The sequence below is a fragment of the Anolis sagrei genome, chromosome 3, assembly GCF_037176765.1.
Source record: "Anolis sagrei isolate rAnoSag1 chromosome 3, rAnoSag1.mat, whole genome shotgun sequence".
In the NCBI taxonomy this organism is placed as follows: domain Eukaryota; kingdom Metazoa; phylum Chordata; class Lepidosauria; order Squamata; family Dactyloidae; genus Anolis; species Anolis sagrei.
In genome coordinates, this window is record NC_090023.1 from 57,598,209 (window position 1) to 57,616,309 (window position 18,101).

At 40.0% G+C, this 18,101-nt stretch overlaps 1 protein-coding gene across 2 annotated transcripts in view; it reads left to right on the forward strand.

The window, feature by feature from the left end:
- The window catches only part of GBE1 (1,4-alpha-glucan branching enzyme 1), a 292,266-nt gene that overhangs the window by 248,947 nt on the left and 25,218 nt on the right, over window positions 1–18,101 (forward strand). For both annotated transcript variants that reach the window (XM_067466679.1, XM_067466683.1), the window contains one exon: window positions 7,677–7,796. In XM_067466679.1, coding sequence (XP_067322780.1) covers window positions 7,677–7,796 — 120 coding nt within the window. The remainder of the gene's footprint in view (window positions 1–7,676; window positions 7,797–18,101) is intronic.

Sequence of the window (18,101 nt, forward strand, 5' to 3'; positions counted from 1 at the left end):
TCAGGAGTTACTTCCAGCCTGTGGGCTATTTTTTCTAAACCCCTATGTATAAACGTTAATATTGTGTATGTGCATAGCATTTTTTAATATGGGGTTGTTGGTGTCTTTTTACTGGAAACTGGAAAATCAGAATAATAAATATTTCCAATTAAGAGTTACATTGGCTGTGTTGCATATGTTTATACTGGTGACCACAAGAAATGTATCAATATAGGTGGTGTCCTCCCATTTGTGGAATTATGTTCCAATTGATATTCCTCAGTTACCATCTCTGCTATTCTTCAAGAAGGATTTAAAAAATGTATATCTTTACCCATAACAAAGCTAGGATTTTCTTGTGTTTCTTGTGTGTTTAGTATGATCATTTTGGTTTGAAATTGCTAATTCATTACAGTCAGCCCTCCATATTTGCTATAACAAAAGTCACCCATGAAGGTTAAAAACAGTAAATAAAGACATTGTTAATTCTTTAACTGGAGACAACCTCTCCCTAGGAATTTCTAGGTCTTCCAGGAAGACCTGTTGTTACTTACTTACTTAAGCGATCCCTCATTGTGTGAGTAAGATTGTCCTCCAAGGTCAGTGTACTGGCAGTGGGTACGTAGGTGACTGTGGAGCCCTTTTCTTGATCTACATGTTCTTCCACAGTGAGGGCATCGGTTTCCAGGCCAAAAAAGAAAAATGAACTTCGGTACATGGAATATACGGACACTGATGGACAACACTGACAGTGAACGCCCTGAACGCAGAACTGCCATCATTGCAAGGGAGCTTTAACATCGACATAGCAGCACTTCAGGAGACCCAGAGAGCAGGAGAGGGACAGCTGAAGGAAGAAAAAGGAGGCTACACCTTCTTCTGGAAGGGACTGCCTGAAGAAGACCAAAAAATGCACGGAGTTGGCTTTGCTATCAGAAATGATCTGGTGAAACATCTGACCAAAGCACCCACTGGCATCAATGAACGACTCTCAACCCTCCGAATTGATCTTGCCAAAAACCAACAGGCAACCATCATAAGTGCCTGTGCACCAACACTAGATGCTGATGAAGACATCAAGGAAAATTTTTACTGTCAACTGGACACCATCCTATCGGAGACACCTAAGGAGGACAAAATCATCCTCCTGGGGGACTTTAGTGCAAGAGTTTGGCGAGACTTCGACCTGTGGCCAGGGACCATAGGAAAAGACGGGGTTGGGAACAGCAACTTGAATGGAATCCTGCTTCTCACCAAATGTGCAGAACACAACCTTGTCATCACCAACATGCTCTTCCGCCAGAAAAACAAGCTCAAGACATCATGGAAGCACCCCCAGTCAAAGCATTGGCACCTCTTAGACTACATAATCACATATGCCAGAGACCGCCATGATGTGCTCCTCACAAGAGTCATGACAGGTGCTGATGACTGCTGGACAGACCACAGGCTAATTTGATCCACGATGGCTATCAAGAATATCCTACAGATGTCCTGGTTCTCAAACACTCTGTGCTTCATTCAGAAAAATGCTGCACTCGCAGAGCTCAGGCAGTGTTGTATTTCAGTGTCAATGTTGACTTTTGGGGAGAGGTCCCTGCCAAGGTAGCAGAAATGATCAACATTGTCTAATGTTACACCATTAAACTGTATTTCTGGCATTGGGGAGGGATTGGCTGCTGACTGCTAGAAGAGCACTTTGGTTTTCTCGATGTTCAATGACATGGCGAGCTTCTCGTATGCTTCTGTGAAGATGTTTAGAGTGGCTTGTAGATCTTCTGAATGCGCACAGACAATGTTGTAATCAGCATAATGGAGTTCTATAACAGATGTTGTTGTGGTTACAAGGTTTATTTAACTTCAGTCTGCTGAAGTTAAATAGTTTGCCATATATCCAATAGATGATTTCCACTCCGGTGGGAAGCTTCCCATGAACAAGATGAAGTATCAACAAAATGTGGTTTATTTATGCTGAAGCTGACCATAGAATCACATTAAAGGACCTAAATATCCCTAGAGACGTGTTCTCTTTAGAAATCTCTAAGCCCTCCAGTTTACTGGAGGAAGCTGACCAGAGGGTCACACTGGAAGGCCTTTAGATTCCTAGAGATAATATTTCAAATCAAATGTGTGAGTGTGCAAAAGGCAAAACCACAAATGTGGAGCAACAACTGTATATCATTGTTTCACTATGTCCTAATATTGTTGTTGTACTTCACTGTAAGTTCTAATGCAAACAAGCAAGCAAGCAAAAGCTAATAAATAGATACCGGATATAGAATTTGGTTTGGCTATAAAACCAACTTGGCTTGGTGTCACTTGTCTTCCTTGACTTAATCAGCATTCTCAGCTATTGTCTTTTTCTCAGAGCTATGACATTGAAACTTGAGCTAAATCCATTGCAATGATGCTTTAAATGTTTATGTAAACTTGATGTGAATCTACAATGATTTTTGCAGTTTTGTTAATGACATTCTTTTTTAATAGTGGTGCTTACTCACTGCTCTTCTGCTTGCTAAGGAAAATAATGTGCTTATCTAATGTGATCAAAATTGCAGGCAGAGACAAAAATCTATAATAACTAATTTGCAAAACTCTAATTTTGCACTTTTTCACCTTTTTGTAACTCAGAGCATAGATGGCATCATTTGCCCTAAAGTTTTGGTTGGGAACTAAGGATTCATGTGCAAAATCCCATCTGCATTCTAATATAAATGAAAATGTGCACCTTCATCCATAACATGTAATGTAAATAAGGGGGTTCTGGTGGGGGTGGAGCAGAATGCTCCGAGTTAATGTATGCAGGATCACATAGAATGGTTTTCAGTTGGATATATTTCCAACAAACATATAAAGTACAGCAGTAGTCTCATCTGTAAGAGTAAATCCCAGTGCAAAAGCTTCATTTCTGAAATATACAGCTCAGCTTCATGTCAAAGCTTTTATTCCTGCAAAACTGAGCTCAGTTCAATAGATGATATTTGCATAAATGTAAATATCCCTTTATTTGGGTATCAGAAGAAGCCAAAAGAAAGAGCAACTAACTTCCAAGGCCACATCTGTCTATGAGCCAGAGATGTCTCATGCCTGCTATGGTGGATCATTCATGCCTAAATGTGTATAGCATTACATGTAGAAAAAGGACATCTCTGCAGCAACTCTATATATGCTGGATCTGAGAACTTGTCATTTGTGAAAATTTGGAACAATCTCTCCTCCTACACATTCCCTTTTCCCCCTTTAGTCCTTGAAATTACTGTGGTCAGCATCTCCACTTTCCACCCCCTCCTTATTTCAGTAGGAGCTGACCTGTGAATGACACAGATTTACTGATCTACTTTTGGCATTTTGTGTGCACATACCTGGGATTTTTCCTCATATCCAATGCAGTGCAGGAATTTGCTTCATTATTAAAGACACATGACACCTGCAGTACTGGATTTTCCCTTGGGCAAAAGAGCTAATAAAAGAATAGCAGAAATTGTTTGTATAAATTAAAATCTATAATGATTTTTAAGGACTGGAAAGGCTGCAAAAATAAATTACTATTTGTGTTGCTTTTGGGGGAGATAAATTTAATAGTGGAAGCTGAACTCATCACCACCTGCCTAACATGTAACATTCAGTGACATTAATATATTCCTTTTGGTGTTTCTACAAAATATTTGTCCAGTAATTTTAAAATAGTGTGTTTGTGTGTGTGGGGGGGAGGGGGTGACTTCCTTCTCAGAGCAATGTTGAGGAGGCACCTTGCATGTTGAGGATGAGGACTTAATGGTGCATGCCTAATATCTATTTACAGTTGGAAGTGTTTACCAAAATCAGATTACATTAGACAAATAAAAAGAGCAACAATATTAAAATATTTGACATGCAGGATGTATTTTCATTCACTGGACCAAATTTGGCACAAAAACCTGATACACCCAAATTTGAATATTGGTGGGGTGGGAGGGATTTATTTGCTCAGCTTTATCATTGAGCTATAATCAAAGAGCATTGTGAACTACACCAATGATGGAAGTGAACCAAACTTGGCACCCAGAACTCCAAAGACCAACATAAAATACTGGCTGGGTTTGGTGGGTATTGAACTTGAATTTTGGAGTTGTAGTTCACCTACATCCAGAGACCATTGTGGACTCAAACAATGATAGATCTGGACCAAACTTGGAATATTTGATATGTCCAAATGTGAACACTGGTGAAGTTTGGGGAAAATAGATCTTGACATTTGGGAGTTGTAGTTGTTGGAATTTATAGTTCACCTACAATCAAAGAACATTCTGAACCCTACCAATGATAGAATTAGGCCAAACTTCCTACCCAGAACCCCCATGCCTTGAAGGAACTCACTGGCATGAGCCTCCCTCCAGCCTGGTACGCTCTCCCTCGCCCACACATGTGCACCACACTGGAATTTGCCAAGCATGCCTGCTTTCTCCTCCCCACTTGGAGTCTCAGAAACAGCCCTACCCTTGGCTGAGAAACCGGCCAATCACAGCGGAGGTGGGAGGATTCGCTGTCTGTTCCAAAAAGAAAGAGAAGGACAAGTGGAGAGATTTTCAGCCTTCTCTGCCAAAGGGGTTCCTAAGACCATCAGAAATATACGTTTTCTGATGGTCTTTGGTGACCCCTCTGAACTCCCCCCCCCCCAGGGGTCTCCACCCCATGTTGAAAAAAGCTGCTCTACATAGCTCTATATAACAAAAGGCTGGCAGCTTATTAATATTATGCCCCGGCAGGATGGATCTTCCCAGAGGTTTTCCTTACCTAAAAAAAAATCCTACCCCTGTGCCTCCAATATGATAGAGAGACAATGATGGATATGTGTTATGATGAAGTAAACACTGCTTGTCTTTAAATTTTCTTTTGAATTAAAGCTGCCACCAACCTAATGTGTTTTAGGATTTTTTAAAAAAAAAACATTTGAGGTGAACTTTTCTCACTCCTGCCAACACTGCTTTTATCCCTGGCTCCCAAACAACTGTTTGTTGAGAGGCTTTTCTGTAGTAACAGGGTGTTAAAAATGCTGGAACTATCACAAAGGCTTGACGATGGAATGATGTACAGTAGAGACTTTGTTGAAAGTTAAATAGAATAAGTTTTATTTTTAAAACAGACAACTAACCACTCCTGAGAGGTACAAAGTGTGACTTGTTACAAAAGTACTTCAGCTTGATTGGTTGCTTGAACAGTTCTCTTCACTTTGTTTCAGACAGAGCTAACCAAACAGAACTAAGTGTTGGTAACAAAACCCTCGCTCTCTTTTAGAGAATAGTGATGAGTTTGACTAGCCTATCTAGGTAGCCCCTGGGTTATTAACTAACTCTACCCTATAGTTCTTCCTGTTAACTAACCCAGCCTGGAGAGCCAATCTCTTGTGCTAACTCTCACAAGAGATCAGACTGCTGCCTGACCTTTTTCCTGTCAGCTCACAGCACTGTCTAACACAGACACTCTCCTAGCTCTCTCCCTGAAAACCCAGTTTCAAACTCTACACCTTCACACACCAGCTCTCAACTCTTACTGAAGCTACCTTCTTTCCCTCCTCAGACGTGGCTCTTCCCAACTGTTCTGGCCAATCCTAGGAGTCTCTAAACTCCTCCCCTCTTCCAACCATCCTCACTCAAGATGGCTGCCTCCCTGGCATTCCCTCCTAAAATGGAGGCCTGCCTTACTGTTATCCAGGTTCCATTTCCGGCTTACTAGGTAAGCTTCACCACACTCTACTTAGCTACATAACTAGAATAGTTATTTAATTAATCATTGCAGAACCACCACATTCCCCACTTATGAGTCAGGAGGTATTGAAATTGACAATGGTCTATTTTCCTGTCATTTGGGAAATGCCTCTAATATTCCCATAACATTGAGACAGGGAGAAACAGGGTTTATTTATTTATTTATTTATTTATTTATTACTATCACAATATCTTGCAAAGGAGATTATGGGAGTGGGGAGGCATCAGTCAGTAGCTTCCTGAACAACACGGGAACAGCTCCCCATCAATTGCAGTGGCTGCTGACTGATAAATGAGGGTGGAGGGTCTTTCATTGTTCCTATATACCTCCTCAATGAGAATATCATATGGGGGGGGGGGGATCTTGAATATGAAGCATAACTCTTTATTGCAGATTTGTAACTACTCAAAAGGATTCCAGTCACGATGGTGGTGATTAAGATTATTGCTACTCCTACCATGGCCACCAGAACTTCACACTAATTGTACAAATAGTTGTACATTTTCTAGGTTTTACAGGTTGAACATCCCTTATGCAGAATTAGAAAATCTGAAATAGTGACACCTTTGCTTTCTCAGAATATCGATTCTTGTGCAAAGTTATTAAAATATTGTGTATCAGATTACCATCAGGCTATGCATATAAATTGTATATGAAATGTGTTTAGACTTGGGTGCCATCTCTAGGATATTTCATTATGTACATATATGCAAATGCAGTTACTATAAAATCCAAAACATTATTATTTCTAAGCATTTTGGTTAAGGGATAGTCAACTTGCATTAGGAGACCTCCTTACACAATCATTCTTCCAGGTGGTTGCAACAATCTGAGGCAAGCCTAGAATAACAAACAGGCACTGCTCCCCTCCTTAGGTCAGTTCCCATGAGAATCTTACCACGTTACACTGGCACCAGTTATGCTGACTCTTAAACAGATGTTTTCTCTTTTTTCTTGTTCATTTTAAATGACTTTATAACAAATTTGTTATGGCATCTATTGTGGGGACTAGACTACACTTCATTAGATGCACCAGGAAGCATATATATAATAAATTGATAGTCTTACGAAAATGCAAGAGTCTTAATAGATTTCCACGTTTATGAGTAACTTGGAAGTAAATAGAAAGGGCAGTATCAGTTTGTCTCCCAACCACTGAAATAATCAGACCACACAAGATAGCTGGGTTTAAATAAGGGCAACTTTATTAATCGTTACCTATTTGCATATAACTGTTTTTAAGTAATCACAACTTATTGGCTTTTTCAGCCTAGTCTCTAGCTATGTGGGGCGAACAACGTATCCCGTTTAACCTTAATACGGGTAACCTCTTAGAGTAATATATTTTGTAACTTCATAAAGATAACCAAGCCCCAGACTCTCATTTTCCCCCCAACCAATTTTGGGCAATTTTGTTCCCCTCACCTGACCACGGAGAACTTCAGGTGAGTGTATTCTTTAATGGCCTATCCATCTTGAAGGGGGATAACAGGGAACAATATTAACTATTTAACTTATTAACTTATTTTCTGTGGCAACCTATTTAAAACCGCACCATCCCAATTAGCCTCTAACAGTATAGGGTAGGCGAAAAAACCCTCCTAGAACATAGGAGGGGAAAAAATTCCTACCCGGCCCCCTAATGGCAACCGAATTATACTTTTATATATAGGGCGGGCGTGGTGGGTTGCCAGCTGGCTCCAAAGTGAGATTTTGGGGGCGGGCCAGCCCAAAAGCTGGCTCCGCCCCCAAGTAGGTAGTTCCGGCCGGAACTACTTTCTTCTTTTCAATGGAGGGGACAAACTCCTCCCCCTTCCCAGCATGCAGGTAAGGGAAAGGCCATTAATTTTCAAGCCATCTTCCAACTATTTTCTACATTTTCTTAAAAAGATTGTCATAAAATTCTCTTTTTTCAGGTAAGATGAAACTGATTAATATCTTGTCACAAACAGGAAACGATCAAACAGAGATCCAGCTTGTTTTCTGCTGCCCTGGAGACTACAACGCGGAATAATGGCTTCAAATCACAGGAAAGGAGGTTCCACCTGAACATGAGGAAGAACTTCCTAATGGTGAGAGCTGTTCAGAAGTGGAACTCTCTGTTCCAGAATGTGATGGAGGCTCCTTCTTTGGAGGCTTTTAAACAGAGTCTGGAGGGCCATCTGTCAGGAGTGTTTTGAATGCAATTTTCCTGCTTCTTGGCAAGGGATTGGACTGGATGGATCACGAGGTCTCTTCCAACTCTTAAGATTCTATGGTTCTATGATCTGTTATTTGACTCACCATGAGAATACAAGTTGAGAATCCCTATCAGAAAGCCTGGGGCCTGAAGTGTTTTGGTTTTTGCTTTTGCTTTTTACTTTGAAATATATTTGCATATACTGTATGTACATACATAATGTTATCTTAGAGATGATACATAGATACATTTATGTTTCATATACACATAGTCTGCAAGTAATTTTATACACAATATTTGTAATAATTTTGTTCATGAAACAAAATATTTGTGTACATTGAACCATCAGAAAAGAAACATATCACTGTCTCAGGCACTTATGTGGACAATGTCAGATTTTTGAGAATTTTGGATTTGAGACTGCTGGATTACAGAACAGATGCTCAAACTGTAGCAAGCCTAGCTGCATCAGACTAAATTCTGTTGTGATTATGGCTATGAAGATGCCTTCTAAAAGTACAAAAGCAGGTGGCGAAATCTTCCCTCTACAATCAAGTATGTGGCAAAGCCATGCAATGCACTCTGCCCTACTTTGTGTATAACCTTCCCAATACGTGTACATGCACTACAGAAGTCTGCGCAAATGAGGCCTATTCTAGTATAGCTATATAGAGTTTGCACTCTGTACAGTCCAGAAGTATGTGTCATGGGGTTAAAGACTGCATGAAGACTTATATTTGCCCACTATCACCTTTGCCATTTTCCATACTGGATAATGATGGTGCTGTTATTCCCATTTGATATGCGGGGGAAACAAACAAACTGATCCGATGGTTTCGTTCTCTACTGATGGCAGCAATTTCCTTTCCTGTTTGCTTGTTGGCTTTGCTGACATGTTTATTGCAAAAAGAGCATTTAACAACAAAAATGACTACTGAGCAAGGTTTTGTGTGTATGTCATAGGAATTCAGTATTTTTGGTGATTCTCAACTGTTCCTCAGATAACCAGTCATGGGGAGACTTGGGGAAGATATCACCACAGGGGGGAAACATATTTAGCATGTTGTACTCCAAGCTGCTGAGAACATGCTGTGCCTATGAGTGTACACTTTGCCCAGCTGTCAGTTTTGTTACTGAGGAAGACTGAGAAAATTTCATCTAACAGACAGCCTTTTCTCTCTAGAGAAGATATGCCATGCATCTGTGCAAAAGGCACTCCTTCTATGGTGTATTCTTTCCATAAATAGGATTGTCAGATGTCCATACCTGACTGGATATTTAAAGGTATTTCATTCTTTGCCCATACTAGCTATTGTGGGTTCCAGGGAACTTCCAGCACAAGATGACACATTCAGGCAACTACTGAGCATCCAAAGTCTCCTTCTTACTATTTATCCCTTCTTTCCTACTCTGAACAGCTTCCCCCATATTCATGGAAGCTTACATAATGTCTTCATCTTTTATTAACTTCTCCTTGCTGTGTTCAAGAACGTCTGGCCCATAGTGACTTTTATAGGATCCAGAGGTGGGAACACAAGAAAGATGATAATTGGATTGTCCTGTATAGAAAAGATTATATGAAGCTTTCCTGTTGTATTCCTCCTTGATCCTGTTTTCTGAACTATTACAGTATTCGATTTCACCTCAGAATGCTACCTGCAGCTGAGCCCTGTCCAGATTTTGGCTGTAATCCTGTACTAATTTCTTTAGGAATACTTTCCACTGGATGCCATAGGATTTACATAATGCATAAGGTTGTAGAGAATGGCTTTGAAACACCTGGAAAAAATGTTAGGCTATATTGAGCCTTTTATGGTAGGACAAATAAGCTTCTAGTATCTGGAAACAGCAATTTGTTTGTGTTTGCTTCTACACAGGATAATACAATGACTTTGTAAAGCTGCTTTTAATGTTTGTTTGCCTACAGACTACAACTGTTTGTTTTCTTTATGCAAGCAGGTGCATACAAAAGAGGTAGCATGTTTGCAAAATAAGCCTTAAGAAGCTTCATATAAACTTTCTTTAAGGAAAAGGAGTGTCTTGAAATTCATATTCTTTTGAGATTTCCAACTTGGGGGCTTTGAACCGATGCTAGGTCTATTATGATCACCCACAAAATTTACTAGGCTGTCATCCCTGTGCATCTGCTTATTTTAAGACTTTCATATATCCTTTTACCAATATTCTCCAACATAAATGTGTGTGACTGCATTTGCTCACATATATCCCTTTTTATCCTTTTGTCTCTCACCCTCTGCTTTCTTACCTATTCCAGGACTATATAAAACTTGCATTTTTTTAAAAAAAAATCATAAAATATTGTAAGGCTGATATACATGGTGAGCCAAAAGTCACAGTTTCATAACTTTTTAAAAATCTCTTTTGAAAAGATTTTACATGTACTGTAATGTAAAGTAATGCAATTTCCTATATATACTGTAGTGTATGATGCTATGATATTGTTAATTAGAAAAAACAGGCATCATTACATATTGAAACCCCTGTGTGTTGCACCTCAGTTAAAGTTCACCTTGCTCAAGTACTCACCGGGAAGCCAAGTGTAGTAATAAGCAGTTTATTGATAAAGCACACACAGTAAAAGAGTAAAAAATCCAAATATGTAAAGATAGGAGTCCCAAAATCCAGAGATAAATCTCCAATCCAAAGGTTAAAGCATGAACATTAATCCAAAGTGCATGGAGCAAGAGCTTGATTAATCCAAGAGACAAGGAATAAAACATGAGCTTGAGTAGTCCAAGAAACAAAGAACAAAACATGAGCTTGAGTCCGTGGTAAAATCTCCAAGATTGATAGCAAAATTTGACTGGAAATTTGGCTAGAAGCTAAGATAGGACCAGGAACAAAGCAGGAGTTTCTTGCTCTATTTGCTACGTTGCTTGCTCTGAGACCTATTATTTTCCTAATTAAGGAGAGCAATGCATGAAATCATTCTGTTGGCCTTGAGGAGGCTCTCTCAGCCTCCCTTTCCCATGGCTTGGCTTGCACCTGGAATTCTTCCCCCGCAAGAGCAGCCTTGATTCTCTGTCCAACTCCCTTTCTCTCTTCTCTGCCTGTCAGCTTCTTAAACAGTTTTGGTTTCACACTGAGAATCAATCAAACCCCCCTCCATTTTCCCAACCAGGGAATCACCATCCTGTTCCAACATTGCATCTGTCTGAGCACCTCCAGAAGCATCAGGCCCTACAGGCCCTACACCCCCAAACCTCTCATCATCATCCTCAGCTGGCTGAACTAAAGCACTGTGTTACTTTTGATCTGACCTGTACATGGATGGTTAAGTATAAATCTTAAACATAGCAATATATTATTATGATATTTATTTTTATAAGAAAACTCGCATCATTTACATCATTAAACCATAAAGCTGTCAGAAACATACTACCTACCATTCTATTCCAGTATTCTCTACATCAGTTTAATCCAACCTGGACTGCCTCCAACTCTCATCATTGGCCATTAACATGGATAAAAGTCATTGATAACTGGAATTCATCTGGATGGAGACTTCTCATACAGCACATGACAAACAGAATTCATTGTCACAAGGTTTAATGAAAGCTTGAAAAGGGGATTGGACAACATAATACATAACAAGCAAGCCAGAGCAGGACTCCAAGGGACTGTGGATCAAATCATTACTCAGCCATGGAAACCCACTGAGCAACTTTGGGAAAATAATAATCTCATAGGAAGGCAATGGCAGATCTCCTTTGGAAAAATATTTCCCCCATAAGTTGGATCTGAAGGTCTGTAACAGCAAAAACAACATTGCAAGAAGGCAATCAACAGCTACTGATCATATTTTTTATGTCACTTCCAGCATCTGAGGCAATAAACTAACTGATGCTATTGGGATGGAGCAAGAGGGTACTACTGCACACAGGTCATGCTTGTAGGGTTCCCATACATCACAAGACAACCAATATGGATACAAAAATGCTGGTCTACATAATATTGTGGCCTGATTTAAATTGGCTTTTTTAAAAAAAATATTCTTATGACTGAAACTGGGAAAGGATTGGTGAACGCTGACTGGGACCACATATTTTGGATTCTTTCTCATTAACTGGTAATTCCGCAGGACAAACCTGGGAGCTTTTTGGAGAAAGCATCTGACCTACAACTGATCTCATGTCTGAAAAATGTGCAAATAAAATAACACGGTTGCCTAGTCAAAGAAAACATATGTACACAATTCTTGTAACAGATACTTTAATCATTTGCTTGCATTCTATGCTTAATTTATTTCAATGTCTCATGTTGCTTTGTTATATGCTGTATATTTAATTTCTGCATCCTCCTCAGGCTTTCTGGCTTTTGTGATATCCATAACAAAAGAGATCTGATGAACTGCATATTTTAATCCTTCTGACCTAAGAGAGTAAGAACTTAAATACTTGAGCCATCAAGCAATTCATCTTTCCCTTAACAAATTGGAATTCCAACTTTCCAGCAATTTTGATCACATCCTCCAAGTTAGAAATTGATTTATTAGTTCACTTACTCTGTGGCAATGGCATGGCAGGATTGTCCCCAGAGAGCATTTTCCAGTGCTTTGCTTTATATATTTTAAAGGGGATCAAATGCTAAGCTTCCATCACCGCCACTGTACCACAATCCCTAAGGAAGTATGGCATGAATATTAAGTGCCCACCTTTCCTTTCTCTTTTAAAATACGACCATTTCTGCCAGGCTGTGCACAGTGTTTCTTGCCTCTTGTTACACGAACTAAAAGAATGGTTCACACAAACTGCCCTACTCAAAGAACAGTTCAATTGAATTTTGTTAACAAATCAAGATGGATCTTCATTTCTGTTGGAATAAAGAAATGAGTGTAGTTAGTTATTTATACAGCCCTCAAAAAAGTACAAATGGGGACACAGCTTTACATAGACAATTTTATATTGTCTATGCTATCTCTATCTATCTATCTATCTATCTATCTATCTATCTATCTATCTACACACATACGGGGTCCCCTGGTGACGCAGTGGGTTAAGCCACTGAGCTGCCGAACTTGCTGACTCGAATCCAGGAAGCAGGGTAAACTCCTGCTGTTAGGCCCAGCTTCTGCCAACTCGAAATTCGAAAACATGCAAATGTGAGTGGATCAATAGATGATACCAGATGAGAGACTCCCCCCTGGGCACACAGAAGACTGGGCGACTTGGAAGGCGCTGAACAGACTGCGCTCTGGCACCACGAGATGCAGAGCCAATCTTAAGAAATAGGGCTACAAAGTTGAATCCACAACATGCGAGTGTGGAGAAGAGCAAACCACAGATCACCTGCTGCAATGCAATCTGAGCCCTGCCACATGCACGATGGAGGGCCTTCTTGCGGCAACACCAGAGGCACTCCAAGTGGTCAGATACTGGTCAAAGGACATTTAATCAGCTACTAAGTTTGCAAAATTTGTGGGTTTTTTTATCTGTTTGTTTGTTTTGTTCTGTTAGTGGATGACACAATAAATAAATAAATAACAACTGTGGCACAATCATAAAAGTCTTCAGACCAAATGTACAAGACTGCAGCCATTGAAAGCATGGAGATCTGTTCACCTATTATTTGAGGAGAGGATCATCATAATAGCACCTTCAATTCCCCCTTTGTCACTGCTTTTTGATGCAAATAATAATAATTATTATTGTCAAAAGCTTTCATGGCCAGAATTGCTGGGTTGCTGTGAGTTTTTGGGTTGTGTTTTCGAAGGATTTCATGGCCAATCCCATGGCCATACAGCCCCAAAAAACTTACAGTAATCCTATTTATAAAGCTATTGTCCTACCAACCCTGCTATATGCCTGCAAAACATGGACCATCTACAGACGTCACATGCAACTCCTGGAACGATTCCATCAGCAGCGTTGCCTCCAAAAAATCCTGCAGATCTCTTAGGAATACAGGCAGACAAATGTCAGTGTGCTGGCAGCCCAGCATAGAGTGCATTACAGTAATCCAGATGGGATGTAACTAAGGCATGTACTACTGTGGCTTCTCAAGGAATGGGTACAATTAGTGCACAAGTTTTAATTGTGTAAAGGCCCTCCTGGCCACCACCTACAACTGCTTCTATTGTCACACCAAAGGAAACTAGAAGGAGGACTGTCAGTAACCTGTGCCTTAGTCATCATGAGGTCTCCATCACTTGCAGCAGCCATTGCCCAATAAAACAAGATTGGATGAAGCAGGAAACACCGATTGAGAATTTTGAGCCAATAAAAATATGTTACTATTAATTGTAGTGAGGAAAACTGTAACCACATGCATCTAATCAGGACCCATCCAGTCAGGGCCCAAAATATGTGAGCTTGTGCACTTTCACCAGATGCATCCAAACGATGCCTCCAGTGAGAGTGAATTAACTTGGGACATATCAGGAAAATTGTGCTTTGTCCTGAATTAATTAGATACTGGATTAGACCCGGTCTTCCTGTGTGGACTGCCCTGTATGGGCAGTCCACACAGCCCTCTTGGGTTTTCCAGACTGAATCAGCTCGAAAAACCCAGAGGGCTGTAACTCCCTCCCCAAAACCCCTTGAAAACCCCTTTAAAATGAAAATAGCTTATCTGGCCACCATTAAACTGCTGCCGAAGCTCTCCTGGTGCTTAGAAATGATCTGTCAGGAGAAGGGGGTGAGGAGTGATTTTCGTCCTCATCTCCCTTCTCCTGGTGCATCATTTCTACTTACCAGGAGGACTCTGGCACCAGGGTTATGCTAACTGGGTAAGTTATTTTATTTTTAAAGGGGTTTTGGGGAGGGGAATAGGGTGTCTGGATGTTCTCCCAGAAGGATCTGGGAGTGCATCTAGACATCTCACACCAAAAGCGCAGGCTTTTGGGCCGGTGTGGGGACAGAAGGCCATCCTGGCCCAGGTTTTTTAAAACTGGGTCAACACAGACTTCTTCCCTATCTGGAACCAGCCTCAGTCACTTTTCTAGTACTAACAATAGATAAGCAAGTACAAGGCTCTCTTTTCCTCTTTTTTAAAAAAACATCTAGTGGAATGGATTGTTCTGTAAACAGAGGGTACTTTAAAATGGATGAGCATCCTGCAAAGTGTCCCTCATAAGTTAATTTTCAATTATATTGATAATCAACAAGTTTTTAGAGCTTTGGAACAATAACCAATTACTTTTAAAAGTAGCTTTCCACATTCTGACAATTGCTTCCAATAGTTTTCCTTTTAAAAGAATCAACATTAGTTACAGACATAGTTTTTGTTGTTGTCATCATTAACAGCAGAGTCCAAGCAGCACCATAATATTACCTCTAAAAAGATATTGTTGCAGAATCAAAAAATACTCACCTTTATTTTTATGGTATGGTTTGAAGTAGGCTTGTTTGATCAAACAAACAAACAATGGTTCAAAACTTGTTTTGGATGTACGGGGTTGCTGGTGGTTTGATTCTAAAGTCAATTCTGATTTTCACAGAAAAAAATGTTCAAAACTTTTTGAAACTTCAGAGACTTCTGAATCCTTTCCTTAATGGTTTGGAAGTGTTATTTCTGTTTCATTGGGTCTTTACTTTGAAAGTAGTTGTTTTACTCCAGAAGTGTGTGTGTGTGTGTGTGGGGGGGGGGGGCAAATGGAGGAAATTCATCCACTCTGTTTTACAACCTTCCCAGGCTCCAGACAGAGTTGAGGGGAGAGGAGAGGGAGTAAATTCATCCAGTCTGTTTTAAAAAGCTTCCCAAGATCCAAAGGCAGGGGGAGAGGAGAGAGACTAAATTCATCCGGTATATTTTAAAATGCTTCCCAGGATCCAGACAGAAGCGAGGGGAGGAAAGGGAGAAAATTCATCCACTCTGCTTTAAAACTCTTCCCAGGTTCCAGACAGAGATGAGGGGAGAGGAAAGGAAGGAAATTCATCCAGTCTGTTTTAAAATGCTTCCCAGGATCCAGACAGAAGCCAGGGGATAGGAGAGGGAGGAAATGCATCCAGTCTGCTTTGAAATGGCTTTCCAGGCTTGTGCCGAGGCCAGGGACCAAAAGCAGGGAAACGCTGAATCATTTCCGACTCACTTACTGCTTCGTAACAGAAATGGTGGAAAAAGCTTCAGAACGGCAAAGGGACTTCCGGTTTCCTTAAAAACTTTGAAATAGGTTCAAAAAGCAAATCTTTCCACATTTATTTTAAATTACGAAGATTCTGACTGAATCTAACCATGCCTAGTTTGAAGTTCATCTCATGTTTCTGAATGCCAGCACTGACCATATTCAGAATAATTTTGTCAAAGAACTATCTTCATTTTCCATTCTTGCTCACCTACTTCTAGCTTGGTGGTTTTTTTCAACTTATCCCCCCAAACATTTACAAAACATTAATGTCAGTTCACATGCATCACCCCTCCATTACAGCCTCCAATCCTGATTCAGCTGCTTTTTCGTTTCTTTTAAAATTTGTGTGAACTATTTTTATTTTCCCCTCAAATATCTTCCAGTCTGTGTGTGTGTGTGTATCACGGAAATCTAAATAGGACAAAGTACTTTTGCAAGAGGTGTGAAATAAATACATAAACAAGAGGCAGAAAAAAAACCTATAACATTTGGATTCCAGCATCAAGAGTCCAAAACCTGGAGGAAAGGATGCATTTTAAAGTCTGCCATAGTGCTATTCACATTTCACCAGTCTCAGACACAAAGAAGGGACAGTAAAACCCAAAGGTTCAGGGCCATTCATGGAGAACACACTGCCAAAAATTCATTCTCTGCTGAAGTGAGTTGTTTTTGCTTGAGTGGCTCCACTGATTGCACAGGGGACAAAGGTGGTCTCTCAAATATGCAGGTCAGACCACTAAGGGCTGTGTGCTCAGGTCATCCTCACACCTTTCCTTTTCAATTGGAAGTCTATTGAGTTTTGCTGTCTTACTCTTAAGCAGTAAGAACTTCTTTCATCAAGGGAGCTCACTGTTTGCCTCAGCTGAATGTTTTTGAGGATGTTAATTTGGAATAGCAAAAGACCATAACTAAATAGACACAGAACTATTTCCCCTACTTAGTTAAATTGAAGTCTCAGAAACAGAAAGTTGTCTATTCCTCTGGCGACTTCAAATTAACAGTGTAAGAATTCAGCTCAATCCACCACATCACCAATTCTCTGACAAGAACATCTTAGATCTGTCTGATTTCTTTGCTTATCCATTCTGCTGCTGCTGCTGTCGTTGTTGTTATTGAAGCCTTTTCCCCAGTTTAGAACTCCAGGCAGTTTACAACAGAAAAAACCATAGCTAAAAATCCACAAATTATAAAAGATGAAAAATGTAAGCACACAATCACAAAATTAAAGCCTATGAAAAAACATAAACCGTCAAAAGGAAAACATGAAATAGAAAACCAGGTACATTTCCTCTTGTAAAATTAGGTTTCCAAGGCTAGTAAAAACAATTAAAAGGTATATTTACCTTCATAAAGAGAACAAGGATAGTACCAGTCTATTCACACTAGAAAGGGAATTTCAGAGTCTGTGAGCAGCCACTGAAAAAGACCTCTCCTCTATTTCTGCCAGATGTATCTATGGTAGGGTAGAGAGAAGGGCCTCTTTGTAAGACCTCAAAACATAGACAAGATCATATTGGAGAATATGAATAAGCAGGCATGCAGTAACTTCTCTCACTATTTATTGTACAATACCATATGACCAATTTTGGAAAATTCAAAAAAATAAGACTTCTTTCATCACTTTTACGTATGCACACACAGAGGGAAATGTGTTAAAATCAGGGACAAGCAGTCGTTCATTTAGTTTTTTGAAAAGATGTTTAAGTCATGAAATGAGATTAACATCTTAATGGATTCTCTCAGTTCTTGTGGGTTTTTTCGGGCTATATGGACATGTTCTAGAGGCATTTCTCCTGACGTTTCACCTGCATCTATGGCAAGCATCCTCAGAGGTGAGGTCTGCTGGAACTGGGGAAAAAGGGGTTTATATATCTGTGGAATGACCAGGGTGAGTTGGGCTAGGTGTGAGTTTTGTAAGTTGGGCTAGGTGTGAATCTTTCAACTGACCACCTTGATTAGCATACAATGGACTAACTGTGCCTGGAGCAAACTCTTCTTGAAAGGTGATTAGAAGTCCCTGCCTGTTTTTCTCTCTGTTGTTTTTGCTGTTGCAATTTAGAATTTTTTAATACTGGTAGCCAGATTTTGTTCATTTTCATGGTTTCTTCCTTT